This window comes from Penicillium macrosclerotiorum, assembly GCF_028827735.1.
Source record: "Penicillium macrosclerotiorum strain IBT 26536 chromosome Unknown utg000009l_segment0_segment0, whole genome shotgun sequence".
NCBI lineage: Eukaryota > Fungi > Ascomycota > Eurotiomycetes > Eurotiales > Aspergillaceae > Penicillium > Penicillium macrosclerotiorum.
In genome coordinates this window covers 518,604-536,310 of record NW_026643088.1, presented here as the reverse complement: position 1 = coordinate 536,310, position 17,707 = coordinate 518,604, and the positions used below count along the sequence as shown (strand labels likewise).

Here is a 17,707-nt window from a genome sequence, read left to right as displayed (position 1 = left end):
TTTAGTATACCCCTTGCATTAACACCGGATTATGGAGATGTAGCTAGCGAATCCCTTGCATTCATGTCAGATCGTTGTAGCAGACGGTGAGAGCTGAAGTAGGTTGTCCTCCTCCCCCTTACTTAGCCGAAAATGCAAAAACGAAGTTCTGAAACACGTGAATTTTATTATGACATTTATTAGGCATCATTGCTCCCGGGGATTAAGCTCGGCTGATCCTCAACCTTAAATTGTTAGACTTGAAGTGCAGTCTCTATACCCCCTCCCCTCAAATTTTGTCAAATAGAAAAAACACAAGATGAGTTCGAATGCGGAAAAATGCCCCGTGATGGGAATGGCTCCCTCGAAAATTTCCAGCGTCGGTCCTCAAGATATCTACACTCTAGAGGCATTGTCCCATTTTAACCGGGAGAAGATCCCCGAGCGAGCGGTCCACGCATTAGGAGCTGGGGCGTACGGAGAGTTCGAGGTAGGCTTGCTTCTTTTCTGTGCAATTCAACTATCCCCCCAATCGACCTGACGATAATCCCACTAGGTGACTCACGATATCTCCGATATCTGCAACATTGAATCGTTGCTCGGCGTCGGCAAAAAGACTGAAGTCATGACTCGTTTCTCAACGACCGGTCTGGAACGTGGCTCCTCAGACAGTGTTCAGGATCTCAAAGGCATGGCCACCAAGTTTTTCACCAAAGACGGAGAATGGGACTGGGTGTTCCTGAACTTTCCTTTTTTCTTCATCCGCGATCCTGCCAAATTCCCCGAAATGATTCACGCTCAGCGACGGGACCCCCAGACGAACCGACCCAACCCCAACATGCTCTGGAAATTCGTTTCGGAGAATCATGAATCCCTCCATATGACGCTGCTCCAATTCAGTGACTTCGGCCGGATGTTCACCTGGCGCACAATGAGTAGCTACTCCGGCCATGCATTCAAATGGGTCATGGCCGATGGCTCGTTTAAATACGCCCATTTTTTTCTGGCATCCGAGCGTGGTCCCAATTTTGAGAATGGTTCAATTGCCAATATTGACTCTAGCGATCCCGACGCTGCTAGCAAAGACCTTTTCGAAGCAATCGAGAGAGGCGAGAATCCATCATGGATCGCGAAAGTTCAGCTGGTGGATCCAAAGGACGCGCCCAATCTGGGCTTCAATATCCTCGACGTCACGAAACATTGGAATCTGGGGACATATCCAACGGGAGTGAAATTGCTGGAGCCTCGGGAATTTGGAAGATTGACCCTGAACCGTAATGTGACCGACTATTTCCGCGAGGTCGAGCAGCGAGCGTTCTCACCATCCAACTTGGTGCCGGGTATTGAGGCCTCGGAAGATCCCATCTTGCAGGCCCGGATGTTTGCGTATCCCGATGCACAACGGTATCGCCTGCCGATTACCCAGCAGCCCACTCCGCGGGCTCGCACTCCCTCGGCTTTAGGACCCCAGTCCGCACTTGGTCCTGAGTTCGTCGAGTGGCTCGCCGAAACTAGCTCCGCAGCATGGTCCCAGTCTAACGAGGATGACTACAGGTTCGCTCGGGAGTACTATGAGGTTCTCCCTTCTTTCCGAGGCCAGGAGTTTCAAGATCGGTTAGTAGAGAGACTGATTGGGTCTATTGCACAGACCTGCCCTGAGATCCGAGAAAAAGTTTATCACGCCTTCAGCTTATTGTCTCTCGAGCTAGCTGATAAGGTGAAGAGAGGTGTTCATGAAGTTGACGGAATCCAGAACCAAGCTTCCCAGCCAAAACTGTAGAAAATTGACACTTTGGTCATCTATCTAGTCATGGAAGTCAAAGAATTATCGGAAAACACGAATTGGTTGCTCGTTGCTTTTGCTTTGATCGTTTGTTTCATAAGCTTGAGCGAATCTTCTGCAAGGCGCCCATTCATGGGTTCTGTAATGATTGTCGTTCTCATCGCTGTGCCACTGGTCGCAAAATACCAAAACTGGCATAGACATTTCCCTTGGGGTTAAAACTTAGACCATTTGGGCTTCTCAGTCTTTTGAAGCCAACCAATCACGGCAATTTTGAAAGGACTGTGTCTTATGTAGCCTGAATAACAGGGTCATTAATATTTTCATCGAGACAGATTGTAAATCAGTTGTATTGATGGTCCAGCATTCTTGTTGCAGTCATAGAATTGCGAAAGGAACTTCAACACGGAATCCCAGGTGCCACCCTTTTGGAATGTCAACTGGGACGACAAATATATTATGAAAACTGCACAGCATAGCCGTGATCTGTCAACATGTTCCTGATATCCATGCCCCTTCATTTGGCTACGCGACCCGCAACAAGATGGAAGAATCAAAACCCCTGCCCGAAAATGTGTCAGGAGTAGGGTCAGATTCGGATCAGCCAAGAAGTCCCGTTGATGTAGCCGCAGATGATGGATACATGACTGGATGGTCCTTGGGTATCCTGGTTCTAGCCTTAGGTCTGGCCTTGTTTCTGGTTGCCCTCGATATGACCATCATTTCCACCGCAATTCCTAGTATCACGAAAGAGTTCCACTCCATTGACAGCCAAGGATGGTATGGCTCGGCTTTCTTCTTGACCGACGGGGCAACACAAGCTTCATGGGGCAAGATCTACCGCTTCTTTCCGTTGAAAATTTGTTTCATTATCTCCATGGCGGTTTTCGAAGCAGGATCTCTCATATGTGCCCTTGCAAATTGGCCAATCATGCTTATTGTCGGTCGCGCAATTGCTGGAGTCGGCGCAGCTGGTGTCGCATCTGGCGCATATACCATCCTTGCAGTGAGCGCAGCACCGAGGATACGAGGATCCCTCACCGCTATATTTGGAATGAGTTATGCTTTTGCCAGTTTTGTGGGCCCGTTGCTTGGAGGTGTTTTCACGACGGAGACCACTTGGCGATGGTGTTTCTGGATCAATTTGCCTATTGGTGGTCTTGCATTAGCGGCCATCCTATTTCTTTTTACTCCTCCGGTTGGACCAAAGCCGGAGCCGGCGACATGGATCTCAATCTTTAAGCAAGTTGATTTGACAGGGGTCATGCTTCTCACGAGCACGATGATATGCTACCTTCTCGCAATGGAATGGGGGGTGCTGTCAAGCCCTGGAGTCACCGTGATGTGGTGGGAACGCTTGCTGGGTTCGTTATCATTGGTCTCATCTTCTGCGCCTGGGAGTGGCATATGGGAGACGACGCTATGATCCCGCGCAGTCTTTTTTTTCAAAGGCGCATCTTTGGAAACTGCGGGTTCATCTTCTTCCTTGCCGCTTCTTTCTTCGTTGTCTTATATTATCTGCCATTATATTTCCAAGCAGTGCAAGGCCTCTCCGGTATAGCCTCCGGGATACGAACTCTCCCTTTGGTGGTGGGATGTGGCTTTTTTGCTGCACTTTCCGGTTTTTATCTATCGACATTTGGTTATTCATTGCCTCCAATGTTCCTGGGAAGTGTAGCGGCTGTGATTGCCCACGGGCTACTTTGCACTTTAAAAAAAGACACCTCGTTAGCTTTTACTATCGGTTTACAACTCCTTGCCGGTGTTGGGATAGGGCTCTCTTGTCAAATGCCCATCATCCTCAACCAAAGCATCGTCGAGCCATCGAAAATATCGTCAGTGACAGCGATGACTCTTTTCTTCCAGCTTCTGGGTGGTGCTTTATTTCTGCAGTTGGCCCAGTCACTTCTCTATAACAAAATGTCCGCATATCTCGACCATCATGAAAAAATTCCTCATTTTCATAGCAATCTGCTGGAATCTCTCAAACTGCGAGGATTTGATACTCAGATTCTGGAAATAAATTTGGGGGCATATTTGTCTGGGATACAGACTGTGTTCATCTTAGCCACTGTTTTGGCTGGAATAGCCACCGTTTTTTCATTGTTCTCCGGCTTAAGCACTTACAAGAAACCCACTGCTGGGAAATGAAGCTAGATTTTCATACTGTTGTCTCACCATTGCATGGCGCAATACTTATGCCTTTAGTCAATAGCGAAGACGAAAATCCTGTGACTTCAAATTTACATGGCAGGAGACCTATAGATCAAACCACGCAGGACAGCATAAGCGTTACTCAGCTTGGAAACAGTGGCTTGGCAGAAAAAGAAAGAAAGGAAGGTCTTGGCTTGGGGATCGGCCAGTTTCGTGGTCGGGCGAAGCTCGTCGATAATGCCGCAGAGTAGCATCGTCTTGCCTTTACCGGGGTCGCCTTTGATCCAAAGGATCTGGCTATCGTTGCTGTCGCGCCAACACAGGAACTGGGGATGACACAGAATCCATTCATAGGACTCCTTAAGGGCGGCCCACCTGGTTTGGTGGATGGTCGTCTTGACGTCGTGCGGGTCTCTCACCGCCAGGTAGTCGAGGCAGCGATTGACTCCTTGCCCTTCTGGATCTTGTGAGGGTTTAAGTTAGACTTAGAGCTGCCAAGCAGAAAACTTGGAATTCAGACGTACTTTCGACATTCTGAATGAAGGTGCTTGGATGATACACTCGCATTCGAAATTGGCTTCCATATTGTACACAGAAAAACTATCTCGGACCCTAAGACTAGTCCGATACTAGAGGCGGCTATACCCTTTTGAGCGATAACATGGAGCCTTACCTTTGGTTTTCTTTGCTGTAATTGGATGATCTGTCTTGGCAGAGGGTTCCAGAACACAAGTATGTGTAATTCTTATGGAAGCCAATTTCGAATCCGAGTGTACGCGAAAAGGGCCTGTCGGCGGGCAATCATCGAATCTGCGATAGTGAATCTCGACCTCGTAAGAGCTCCAAGTCTCTTCCAGCGCTTGGCGCAATATGTCCGGGGCTCTACTATAGCTGGTGATAGATTCAAGGTGTATAGGGAGGCTTTTCTGGGCTAAATATTTTGTGAAAGGAAAGCTTGGCTGTTCTTCCCAGTCAACGAGCGCTAGTTTGGTCAAGGAGGGGGGGAATACAGCGTTGGCGGCTAGATCATGTTCGTAAATCTCGAGATCTTGAACGCCCAAGAGGGAATCAAAAGACAAGATTTTACTGATTCCAGTCGAAGAATCGCGAAATCCAGTGATGTGTAAAGCCAGTTTCCTAAGGTGACTCTTGGAAGAAGCCAATGCCTTGATGATTCCCGCCACTTTTGACTCGCAACTGAAGGAAGCACAGCCCCGTAGCTCGACCTTGTAGAACACAACCACCTCAAGACTTCGGAGTCGTCGCAGAAGTCGAATGGCAGACCGATAGTCTAATGCACACGAACTATGTAATATCCATGCGTTGGAGTCGTAATTCGTCTAGCCAGTGGTAGGTGTACAGCTGATCGTACTGAACGGGAGACCGGGCGAGTGTTATCTCGTCAAGGCCCAAAATCCAATCATATGCAGCTTTGATCTTCAAGTCCATCCCGAGGTAGCCAAAATTACGGCTATCGAGAAGATCTGTAGTAGCAATATGAATCGGAAGAGACAAAGAGCGAAGATTCGTAGCCTTTGAAAGAATTGGACGAAGGAGTTGTCGAGTTTCTCCACATGCCTAAGCGTATGGAGTTTCACAGGGATATGAAACATCTTTGGTCCAAGAGTTAAATGACTCGTTAATGCATTTGCTAGAGATTCTAGCCGTTTCCAAAGGTTTCGCTGATCGTATAGACCCGAGTGAAACTCTATGAATATCATTGGTTGCACCAGCATCTGGAAGCTACGCGACACGCGGAAAAAGCTTGTAAGAAATTCGATATCCAAGTAGTCGCAGATCATACATAACAATTCAGACGGCAACGATACTATCGCACCTTGGGCAGATAATAGCTAATCCTTAAATTAGAGGAGTTGTATGAGGGCCACTGCGGGTTCTCGGTATATAGCTCACCTTTTTGCCTTTTTTGCCGAACCTCGTATGCTTTCTGTTCAGCAGGACGCTTCCGCTTCTGAAGAATCATTCCCATAGAAATCTGTTAGAGAATAACTACTTATACAGGGTAGAAAGCCTGTCGACTAGGTAGGAAGATAAACGTCAAGTAAGGAAAGCAAAACACTGTTTCTTACTATCATGGATCTCTCCATAATCCTCAATTTATGTACAGACTTCAACACCTTCCCATATGACCAAGGCAAAGGCGATAGATCACATTATAACATGTGGTCTGACGTGGCCCGCATGTAACAGAGGCAAGCAAAGGCTACAGGAAAGAGGGGTTCACGAATCCCTAATGGAAGGGCACCGAACCCTCAGGGTCTTGTAGGTCATGCATCTATGTTGGGGAGAAGTGGGGCTGTCATTTCGAAGCCTGACCGATAAGGTGTCGAACTGACACCTGAGGCATAAAGTTGGGAATAGCCTCGTGTTGCAATATTATATGACAGAATCGTTGTTGTGGGTGGATTTCTGAATCGATCAAAAAGACGTGCTTGTTAGATGTGTCCGTAGCGAACCTCTTTCAAGTGGCATACGAGCAAGTTTGGTATATGGTCGCAAAGGGAATTATTGTCGAGGTCAATGTTTAACACTTTCTAGTGTGCTCGAAATAGTTGCTTCTATGATAAGCTCCTAAGAGCTTAGAAGAGTCATCCATCCAAAAAAAACTATGTCATTAAATCTAAAGGGCCGGCATATACTGATGAGGCCCCGTGCTGATGCTCCCAGGAGCAAATTCGGTCTAGAAAATATTAATTTTTTGGGTTTACTTCCACTCAATCTTGCCAGAAAGGGGTGAAGACAAAGACATTGAAACAGTTTTGGTCAAGTTGGAGATGATCGCTGACGGGTTAACCTACTCGATATCCAATGAGAATGAAATGATTTACGTAGTTTACCTATTTACACATCTGCCTAGATAGTTCTCCCAAATTGGGTATGCGTTGGGAGAACGGAGAATGCTCCTAGGAGCGTCAAATCTCAATAGATTCAACTGTTCATTAAAACGAAATTAATCAGGTATATTCCGTTTGTAAAGGGAAAGATCGCTATTTAGTGGCAACTTCACGAAGCTAATTCTTGTACAGCGGTCAAGCTAGCGTGTCGCGTTTTAATGAGCCCGCTTACTCAGGCCACGTGAATTGCGAAGCTTAATAAACAACCCTACGATGAATCAGGTCAGGGTCAGTGATCAGATCATGGTGCTCAGAGCAGGCTCACTGAGCAAATCAGGGTGCTTCGATCAGGCTCAGTGAGTGATTAGCTTGATTACATAATGATCACTGATCAGCTCTGGCCGGTCAGGGGCGTGCTCAATTCTATTTAGGGAGTAAAAGCGGCGACGGGGTGATCACTAGAATGGAAAGGGAAAGCCAAGAATTGCTAGACATTATCCGGTATATATGCTGGAACACATGTCACATCTGGATCCATACAATGAAGAATACACGCAAGGCGCACACAGACTGGGGCTCAAGCTCGAGGCAGCCGAGGGCGTACCAAATCGTGCATGCTTTCTCGTGGGGTCCAAAGTGGAGGAAATCTCGAACGGCAGCTTAGGTTAATGACTGCCACCCCGCCCCGACCCGATCGACCTGCTATTTTGAGAATCCAGGACAAAGGTCCTGGTAATATAAGTGACAGCTATGCGGATATTGAGTCATGCCCAGCCGCCTCGCTGTGCGGTCAAACGTGTGAGCTGCACGACCCCCGCACACTTATGCAATGGACCGCAGTCAAAATTCTCTGCCACGGTCAGCCCTTCGGGCTGCACCGGCCGGACTGATTTACCTTTTAAATTTTGTTTTCTTCAGAGTGCTCTTTTGGTTGGGAATCCTTATATGTGAAAGTCAACTTTGCCCGTCGTAACTTCAAAGAGAAGCGGATGGCCTTTCTCGAAAATGAAACTCCGCTCGGGCCTCAACTGCCAGAATGGGGCCAAAACTGCCGCTAGATAGGTTCGGGGGAAATCTTTACCTGACATGACTTTGGGCAGTGATTAGTTCGTGCATTAGACACTCCGAGCTCATGCAGCATGTACCTTAGACGATGCATCGCCCCACTGCCTCTTTTGGTCCTCCTCCGATCTTTTGTTGTCTGCTTTCTGCTTGCCCCATTGTCACTTCCTACCAAATTAAGCTTCTCACCCACTTTGAGAAAAATGGGGAGAACTGAGCAGGAAGTATTTGAATATAGATGGATACACAGGTTATCTTTCGATATGGCACCGGCATGCCGTTAATCGACATTTGTTCACCTGTCATAAATGGCCATGGCCGCAAGAAGCACATGACTGAATCCCTGTCGGGATACTAATTTAGCAAAACCGCCTCTTATCCAACACGGAAACTGCTCACCAATAAGCGGACGACCTAGATTGAGAGATGCATGGTTCATGCTCATTTTGTTGGCGCTAACGCGCCTTTTGTCGAGCCCAACCACCCCCCCCCCCCCTCTAAGCCCCTACGGCCAAGAAAATGGGGCCGAACGAGGGTCAGTGGATATCGAATCAATTTTTAGTCCCTGGAAGAGAGCCGCAGTCGTCTCAAGCATAGTATTTTGAACATAAATCCCCAACACTACCACAAGCCTTCAGAGTCTTAAAGAGCCATATCGGCCATCCCAGATGATACGTAAAATTTTGAGCTGTGTATCAAGATGCTCACCTCTATTTTACCCATCCTCCTGGGCTGCCTGCCCACACTGGGCTCTGCCGGAGCTCTGTTACCCATGAACAATGTGAACAGTGCACTGAGGACTAGGAATGGGCCTGGAATGACAGATGCAGATACTCTGAGTGCATTGGGGCGAGCTTTCCATGTCGCCAGATCCCAAGATGAAGTTTACACTATGAATCGGACATCTCTTGCAAAATCCTGGGATGGAGCCACTTTGTTTACTCTAGGAGGAAACGATGCTGAATATGGCGACAGGTCGGTCCATTCTTACTCTATCCCTGTGGTCTTTGTTTGAAGACATATTGCTTACATGTAATTTTGCAGCTCTACGAACTATGACCCGACTATCAGTATTATCTGTTCTACTTGTTACGTCAATGGCTCGGTCACTGGCAGTCTGACACTAACTGGGAGCACCAACTTCACTCAAGCAGTCGATACTGCCAAGGACAAGGTCTCTGGTGCTGTCAGCAATATGACTGACCAACTAGAGGCCCATGTGAAAGAGATTTTCACAGACATTACCAGTCTAAACATTGACGAGCTCGAAAATGATCTTACGGCCTGGCCAACCCTAGATGTCGACGTCAGCTTGAACAACGCTGAAATTTCTGATGCGAAAGTACACTTGGAGTTCGATGACCTGGAGATGTATCTGGATCTCGATATCCAGCTTGCGACAGGGGCAGCCTATACGTTGAATATATACACCTCCGAGAGCCCAGTAGGAATTTCTGTTCCAGGGGTTGACCTTGGAGTCTTGTTCAGTGTGGACTTGATCCTGATTGCAGAAGCCGAGATCGACATTGGGAGTGGCATTCATATAAAGCTCGATGACGGATTGGCCTTTGATTTGGAAATGTTTAAAACTGACTTGTCGAGTATTACAATGTAAGTTGCTCACTTATGATAAGTGAAACAAATCCTTATCGCTGACAAAAACGTGATCTTTCTAGGCCCGGTGGCTCTTATGAAATATTACCTGTTACCCTTACAGGCGAAGGGGGTTCTCTTCAGGCGGTGCTGAGTCTGAAAGCGAGCGTGGGAGCGGATATCTCTGTTGATGAAGATTTCCTGCCGAAATTCAGTGCTGGCGTTGTGGCTGAGATCTTTGCCTATGTTGCCGACTTTGTGACAGAAGTAAATCATAAAGAAGACGCCGATAGTGGTGACTGTGAATGGGAGGCAGCGGTGGAATATACGCTTGCTGTTGGAGCAGCGGCTGGTGCCACGGTCGCGGTCGATACATATGCTTGGGGCCCGGCGCCTATCACAACTGTCCCTGTCTGGTATACAACTCTTACCAGTACCTGTGCAAAGACAAAGTCGGCATCGACTACATCAACTGCATCCTCTGAGATCACCGCTCGCGCATATTTGAACGAACGAGAGGATTCTAACAAGGGCGTAGTCACAACAACTGTGACGTCGGATGAGTCCTATACAATTGTCAATTGTATCACTTCAGGCGCGATCTATTGTCCCGTTCGTTACCAGAACACTACATCTTACACAACTACCGTTACATCAACGGTCACTGTAACATCAGGTGCTACCGCAACAATGCCAGCAAGCATCTTTGCCTCAGTCACTAGTCCCATTGCATTTGGAGATGATGTGAAAAGGATGTCCTCAACATCAGGATCACCGAAGTCCTATGATGCAAGCTCGGCCACTGGAGGAAGCAGCATTCTCAATGGTACTACGGATGGTACAAGTAACAAGGTTATCATCGGCCTTTGCGTAGGACTTGGAGTTCCCTTCCTCGCAGCCATTATTGTAGCATCCATGTCAGTACAACCCTCTCCAATCAGCATCGGGCATTTTAGCTAACCAGCGTTTTGAATTTAGCTTCTTCATTCGCAAGCGCAGGAAGTACGATTCTGTCTCCCAGCAGCCACATGTTTCCGAATCAGATCAGTCGTCAAACATGCCATATGACTCTCCGAACACACCCGTCAAAGTGAGGGAACTAGTTAGGAAACCAGTCGATGGAAGATACGACGAGTACTGAAATTTCTGATTGGATATACAAAGCCTCTTGGACTGGGATAGCTAGGAGATCATGCCTGTCTATGACACTTAATGAATTATTTGAAAGAAGCAAAAACTTAGGTTGCTGATGACTATTGAATGAATGACATTAACCTCTCTTTATTGAACTGCCCCTGGATTATCACGATAAGGAATCATAAAGCCCTGGCATGGAATAAAAGCATTTTGTTTTTTTCTAACAGCGATGGGAATCCGATTATCAATTAGATCGATTTTATAGAAGAGAAACCTGATCAATGGGAGAGAAAGACCTGAGGAGATTCTAGTAGTGATCATTTCTCTCTTACAATAAGGAAATTTCCCAATCAAAGATATCGAATACTCTTAAACGACAAAAAGCAACAATGAGATATTAAATATAATATATGGAAAAAATATAGGAATGGTTCTACATAAAACTGTCATATATGGCCAGTTGATCCTCTCCAGAGGCCCATGGAACTGATAAGAAGGATGCTATGATTCATCAAGCTTTCTGATTAGCCATGATTTCACACAGCTTTCAAATAAAATGAGAGGGAGCTGCAGGCTGAGATGTTGAGGCTCTACTAAAACATCTTAAGATATGGGCCATCTTGTCCTAGGTAAACTCAGAATTAGCGTTGTAATGGCACGCTAGTCAGCGAGAAAGAGGATATTCAACAGTCCCTACCAACAATCCTAGATATTTAGACGTCATCACATTGAGATTTGCGTTCTATTAGATCCCTCCTCTACAAGCCTATACACTATCCTAGCATGTCGACAACATTTACGGCATCGGAGATCTTTGTAACTTGTGAACGCGCATAGGAATACATGGATCCATGCATTATTGGGTGACCTTTCCTCTTGACACTGTCTTTTACCCCTCCTATATAGACTATTGGCCCATATATGAAGATGAGAGCTTTCTATTGTGTCGTCGCAAGTTCTGTTTTATACTATACACAACAAACAGAGAGCCGAGTGTCCCTATAATATTGGGACGTATAGCGGAATATATAGGTCCTCGCTATATTAGCGGTATCTTTCCTCTCGATTTACCTCCTAGTTGTTATGGAACAACCAAATCTATGATGCTTGGTGCTATTCAGGTCAACTTCGGATACGAATCGTATACATAACGTAGATGAATATCGAACGCGCTAGATATAAGGTGTAAACATGACGCGATAAGATCTCACCTATCTTTATCTACTTATTGAATGTCATGATAATTACATTGACACTAATATAATACAAGAATCCTCTTTCTTGCAAACCGAATCAAGATTCAGTTATTGAATAATACACCACTATTATTATTCCTTGATTGCATGACGATCCAATATTGATATTCATTCCTTTCTTACCTGACCAACAGGCCAATACCCTGCAAGTAGTATTCTAACACTAGGGATAGGCGATTCAGAATATCAAGTATCCATTAAACATCTCTAAAACACTTGAGTTTTGCCATCTATTTTAATTGATATATATTATCTCCTATCTAGGGAGGTCGGATAGAAATAATGTAAGGGTACTACTTGTTCGTGTTGTGGACTATTATCTACATAAGGAATTCATAATAATTTAGATAGGAAACTAAAGTAACTCATATATGGAAGAATAGACCGAATCCTACGGCGATTCTGTCTTTAGGGTTCTGATGCTACATTAGATATATACGAATCGCTTATATATTATTTAGAAAATATGATACACCGTGCGGGATAAGACTATATATAAAGTGGCACTTTCATGGAGGTGCCCTATACGGGACCCTTTATAGAAAAGACGTCTTCTAATCCTAACAAGCGCACGAACTCGTGATATCGCTAGTATCGGAATTTTTTCGTGAGCCCATGGAATTGAACTTGACGTCTCATTTAGTGCATTTACTGATATACGTTGCGCCTCGATGGAGCCTAAGGGTTGATCAGCCAATCAACCAATCAATTAAACTGTATGCTCCTGGGAGCCCTTACCTACTAGCTCTACGGTCTCCTGGATAGGCATAGAGGGGGTAGGGAGTACTAGTCTGAAAGTACTTACATGCGTCTCCCAACCTAACGTCGCACTTAACAGTTCAAAGCCAGGATTTAGGTCAGCAGTACAAGCCTGCCCATGTGGTCGTGTCTGAAATGTTGATAGAGATTAAGTCACAAGAGGGCCCAGATTGAGCCAGCTAGCTGAGCTTCAAACCAAACCAATGTAATTCAATATGCTCTTCCCTAGAAATGAATAAAATATCGTATTCATTATCTCATACATATAGCATAGTAAGTACCAATGTGAGGCCGGACGAAAATTTTGAATTTCCTCGGCTGTTATTTCTAGCGTGAAGTATATTTATCGCAGTCTTTATCCTTATATCTAATTAAAGGGTTAATTTAGTATTACTTGCAAGGTAGCGACCTGTTGATGAGGTAACAAAACAATGATCATCAAAATAGAATCGATAATGAATCCGTATTAAAGAAGGATATTGTATACAATTCAATGACTGAATCTTAAAATCTCTTTAAATTCAGTTGGAAAATTGGGGATATCTCTTTATTATGATTTATGATACAATCCATGATGAATAAGAACGATAAAGTATACCTTCTCCCTTATTAAATCATGTACAAGTTTCGGGTCCGAAGGTAATCCGGATAGTATCACGGATGTAGTTATGCCATAACAGCTAAATTTATTCCACCAAGGCTTGTAACGTTAGATACGATAGAACTAATAGATATTATTCTAATAGAGCGATTTATCCAGACTAAATTTTTTTCCCGGCCCCTGATAGACGATCTAGTAGATCTAGGGCTTCGCCTGCCTCTCAGGGAACTGTAGGTACAGCAACCTAGAGCCCTAAATATGTCTAAATATATAGGTAGCTTATAGCTGCTCGGTACCTGTTCATTGGCATAATAAAGCGCCTGCCAAAAGCCCTGATCACTCTAAGCTCCAAGGTCCAAGCCCTAACGGGTTAATCAAATAGTATTAACCATATATATCTGCCCTACTAATGTAGATAACATCCATAATGGGATCCTAGAAAGATTCAGTTCATTATGATATAGTATTTCTTGTCTATTCGAACAAATTGTATGATGGAGAACGACGTGACTAAAACTACTATATAGTTTTTGATAGTTAACAACGTCATTCAGACGAATCGGACCCGGAAAGTTTCCGAATACCTCCCCATCCTATGCTCATCCACACCTACAACGCTGATCACCCAATGACAACCTCTCTCTCTCTCAATAATCAGCTCATCACTTCTGACTAGTCAGTCAAGAATACTTATTTCGAGAACGCAGCCAGATGTTATACCTGACTAATAATATAACATACCTGAATCTCAATGACAGGCCGGGTTCGTGCATCTCACACGTACTCGCATTGCGACATTATGGTTGGGTGCTGGGCTCTGGCAGAAGCCCGCCTTACCCGAAGGTGTGGTCTTGGAGCCACATTTGAATTCATATCTCTGATACACATGTCCACAAACTGATGAATAATAAAGATATACACCACAGGAGCAGTTGTTGGGGTTTCGGCGGTCACGTATCTGATTCGCATGGACATGCCCTGAGATGCCGTTAGGCAAAATTCCTTGCGGGTTTCCAGCTCCATTAGCGTTAGATGCCATTGTTCAAGGTTGTGATAGTAGTTATTTAGAAAGGAAGTATAATATAATTCGTTGATAGCGGAGAAGAAATATGTTCCCAAACACCGATGGAAGAATGTCTCTTGTTGAAGTTGATATTGAGAATATCTTGAAGGCTACTTTGATACTTATAGTAATCTATTGGAAGCATTTACTTTCACATTATACGAAAAGAAATTGATCTATATTTGGATATTGTGTTGAGTATGTCTCCATTTATTCTTCAAGTCCAATAATTTAAGAAGTTATCATGTTGGTTATCCTCATCATATCATATATTATGAAATAGGGGCGATCTTTCAATTAAATCCCACACATCTCGAGCTCAATAGCCACCTAGCAGTCTGAAAACAACAGATAGCTGGCATTGGCTAGTTCTATAATAATTTCCAGATATACGAGAACCCCCAACAGCGCCATTTTTTTGCTCTCTCATGCGGATATCACTATAGCGGAAAGTTTACTAACGGCAGTTAGAAATTTGATCAATTTAATCATTTTGTATCTATATGTTTTGAATTGATTGAACGGCACGCTGTCGATACCCTATTGTGAGCAGCCTTTGTTTCCTGGTCAGACGTTCCGTTCTGTGTCCCCTGGTAGAATGTAGTAATTGTTTTGGTTAGGTAGACGACCCTTCTATTCATGTCTGCCTTGCCAAATTTACTTATGAGCTGTCTGGTTCATTGCATGTATTAGATTTCCCCAGATGTTTCGCTTGCGTAACGTATATTAGATGTCAGGAATAAGCGCTTTACCAACATTGAAAATATAGCACAGTCCTGATACTCACTTGTGTCAAGCGTCTAATGATATCAGGAATAAGCGCTTCACTAACATTGGAATTTTGAAATGTCAAAGCCGACACGGAAACTCTCCATACGACCGGGTCCATTAAGCCGAATAGGTAGACTATGATAGGGAATTGTTGAGAAGGAGAGGCTATTGAATACATCGAGGACCCACTTATGCCTCTGTGCGTCCTACCATTACAGGAATACTCGATTCCTTATATGTTTTGTATAGTATGCTGGATATAATCGGAACTTAGCGCCGTAAGACGCTACTCAGCGAGATAGGAGATGAATGGGGGTGGGATTCATCGCCCTATTGTTGGGATCCCGTTGGTTGGGCGAAGAATTCTAATGACAGCTTTGTTAAGCGCTTCACCAACATTAACGGAAATCTATCAAGAGACGGTCCAGCATGGCCCCCACGGAGTCCCGTAGCATACCTCAATTCGCACAATCTACTTGAAATGGAAATTTCGAATCGCTTGTGCTCTTTTAAATCCAAACAACTAAAGCAAATAAATAATTCACTTTAATAGATGGTTTTGGCAGATTGCGTCATCTTAGTGGATTCTACACAGCCACAAAAGATGGGCAATTCTGCCATTTTTTCCACATCCACATGACCAGAGCCCCTCACTGCCAGCACCCAGAAGTGCGGCCAGAAAACTATAAAAGATTGGTGGAACCCCAGAAGGAGATTTATGACCATGAGTTACTCACTCCAACAACCAAGGCAAAACTTCTTTGACCTACGCCTTTCAATACCTCATTTCCTGTCATTTATTTGCTATGATCAATCCTGAAGGCAGATTTTTCACCGCAGAGCAAATCTACTTTGGCTCCGGCGAGATCCCTGGAGTCGAAGCCCATTGCAACGTCTGGGATTGGGATCAACTACGATTGATTAAAGTCAAAGGCACTAGTAATGTTTTCCCCTCTGATGGGGATATTGAACACCAGGTCTTATCGCAATTTGCTGATTATCTATCACCTACGGTCCGCGCTATTACCGTCGACGACGACGGGCTCCTTACTGCACTCTCAACGGACCCGGAGGATGACGATACTCAATTTATTGCGTATCTTCCATTTTCATTACTTGCCTCGCTCGATAATTGCCGTATCGCTGATTATCCTACGATCAAGTTCTCTGAACTTCAAGAACTAGATCGTCTCGGAGCTGGTGTGGATCTCTCATTATATAATGATCAAAGGGTTGCTTTTAAATTTGAACCTTTTGGAAAGCCCCGGAGACTACTAATGGCCTGGAATGAGCTAAATCTCCTTGCTCATCTACCACCACATCCGAATATTATGCCACTTGATCGTATTGTTCTCGAAGATATAGAGTCTCGTGTTCTTGGGTTTACTACAAAATATATTCCAAGTGGAACTCTCGCCGATCACCCTGAGATTCCTTTACAATTTGAGTGGTTGAAGCAGTTGACCCAGGTTGTGGATTTCCTTAATCTTGAACTCGGTGTAATGCATCAAGATATTGCGCCTCGAAATCTACTTATCGATCCGGATACTACTAAGATTCTTCTTTTTGACTTCAATTGGGCCGTCTACGGAACAGCATCCCTAATCGAGGGTCGAGATGATGTATCTAGCGTCGTATATACATTATACGAGCTTATCACAAACGATACCCATTTCTCAAGCATCCCCTACTGGGATCGAAATGTCGATGAGCTGCTGAGCTCTGATTGGGTGTGCAAACGCGAGCTAGACTCGGATATATCGATATTCCGCGAGTTTTTGAGTGAATGGCTAGAGATGCGGAAAGGGAGTATTGAAAAATATTCCAATGCACCTAATCAGCTTACTTGGCCAGACCTGCCAAATCCACCTGATTACAGTGTGCCTTTTGAACTAGGTGAAACCGATAACGGAGAGCCGCTTTATGTAACAGGCCCACGGACAAGGCGTACAGCCTTGTCAAAGGGGCAGTATTGTTTCCGCTGGGAAAGGCCACCACAAAATAGATCGAGTTCAGGTAGCATCGAAAAATAGAAGACGGTCTCTTTCAATGGAACTCTCTCGTGTGAGTTCTGAGGATAGATTAACTGACCACATACTTTGGATAGCTAATATAGGGGTAAGTTGCCTAGTATGGACCGATTCGTGCAGGACGCGTAATCCGACAACCTCCACGTCACTTTATATCGGCCACCAGCCCTTTTGTGAGACCCGACTTGGGGCATTGCGAACGCTCTCTTGCTAATGATCTAAAGACTAAAATATGAGCATCTCCTTGAGTGACCAAAATTAGCCCGTGACCTACTGGAAACGCCATATCAATCAATCAACCAATATTTATATTCCTGTTACAGCTTCCAATATAGGGATAGAGATATATGCTGTCGGCCTTATCGTTACAAATTGATCGATAAGGCCATGTGGCTGCAGTATTTCCTCCTCTCAGAGTTGACTGGAACGGTCAACCACCAAAACTTAAAGCAGAATCCGGGCTGTCTGAGGTCGGTGCCCAGGGCCCAAATAAAATTCAATCTGTATAAATCGGGTAGCTTGCTTTAGACGTTAGAACATAGGAGGTAGTTTGCATGTCGTAGAAGGTATATCTTAGATTGTGGAAACCCCTATTGATAGAGTATTCTTCGCTACCAACTCGCGAAAATACAAAGCTTCTAATTATAAATGTCAGTGAGGGCTC

The 17,707-nt window shown here is 44.7% G+C and overlaps 5 protein-coding genes across 5 annotated transcripts; 4 read left to right on the top strand and 1 right to left on the bottom strand.

Annotated features, from left to right (window-relative positions):
• Window positions 1–298: 298 nt before the first annotated feature.
• On the top strand, window positions 299–1,759 carry N7462_009371 (CAZyme family AA7; the record flags this gene model as incomplete). Its single annotated transcript, XM_057081085.1, has 2 exons — window positions 299–469; window positions 536–1,759. 2 exons carry the CDS (start codon window positions 299–301, stop codon window positions 1,757–1,759), a joined length of 1,395 nt encoding a protein of 464 aa, XP_056929922.1.
• Window positions 1,760–2,306: 547 nt separating this feature from the next.
• On the top strand, window positions 2,307–3,188 carry N7462_009370 (MFS general substrate transporter; the record flags this gene model as incomplete). Its single annotated transcript, XM_057081084.1, has 1 exon — window positions 2,307–3,188. One exon carries the CDS (start codon window positions 2,307–2,309, stop codon window positions 3,186–3,188), a length of 882 nt encoding a protein of 293 aa, XP_056929921.1.
• An 817-nt stretch (window positions 3,189–4,005) lies between these two features.
• Window positions 4,006–4,483, bottom strand: N7462_009369 (Vegetative incompatibility protein HET-E-1; the record flags this gene model as incomplete). Its single annotated transcript, XM_057081083.1, has 2 exons — window positions 4,006–4,379; window positions 4,441–4,483. 2 exons carry the CDS (start codon window positions 4,481–4,483, stop codon window positions 4,006–4,008), a joined length of 417 nt encoding a protein of 138 aa, XP_056929920.1.
• A 4,050-nt stretch (window positions 4,484–8,533) lies between these two features.
• Window positions 8,534–10,386, top strand: N7462_009368 (uncharacterized protein; the record flags this gene model as incomplete). Its single annotated transcript, XM_057081082.1, has 3 exons — window positions 8,534–8,808; window positions 8,878–9,444; window positions 9,510–10,386. 3 exons carry the CDS (start codon window positions 8,534–8,536, stop codon window positions 10,384–10,386), a joined length of 1,719 nt encoding a protein of 572 aa, XP_056929919.1.
• Window positions 10,387–15,819: 5,433 nt separating this feature from the next.
• Window positions 15,820–17,046, top strand: N7462_009367 (uncharacterized protein; the record flags this gene model as incomplete). Its single annotated transcript, XM_057081081.1, has 1 exon — window positions 15,820–17,046. The coding sequence occupies one exon, from the start codon at window positions 15,820–15,822 to the stop codon at window positions 17,044–17,046; it is 1,227 nt and encodes a 408-aa protein (XP_056929918.1).
• Between the last annotated feature and the right edge of the window lie 661 nt (window positions 17,047–17,707).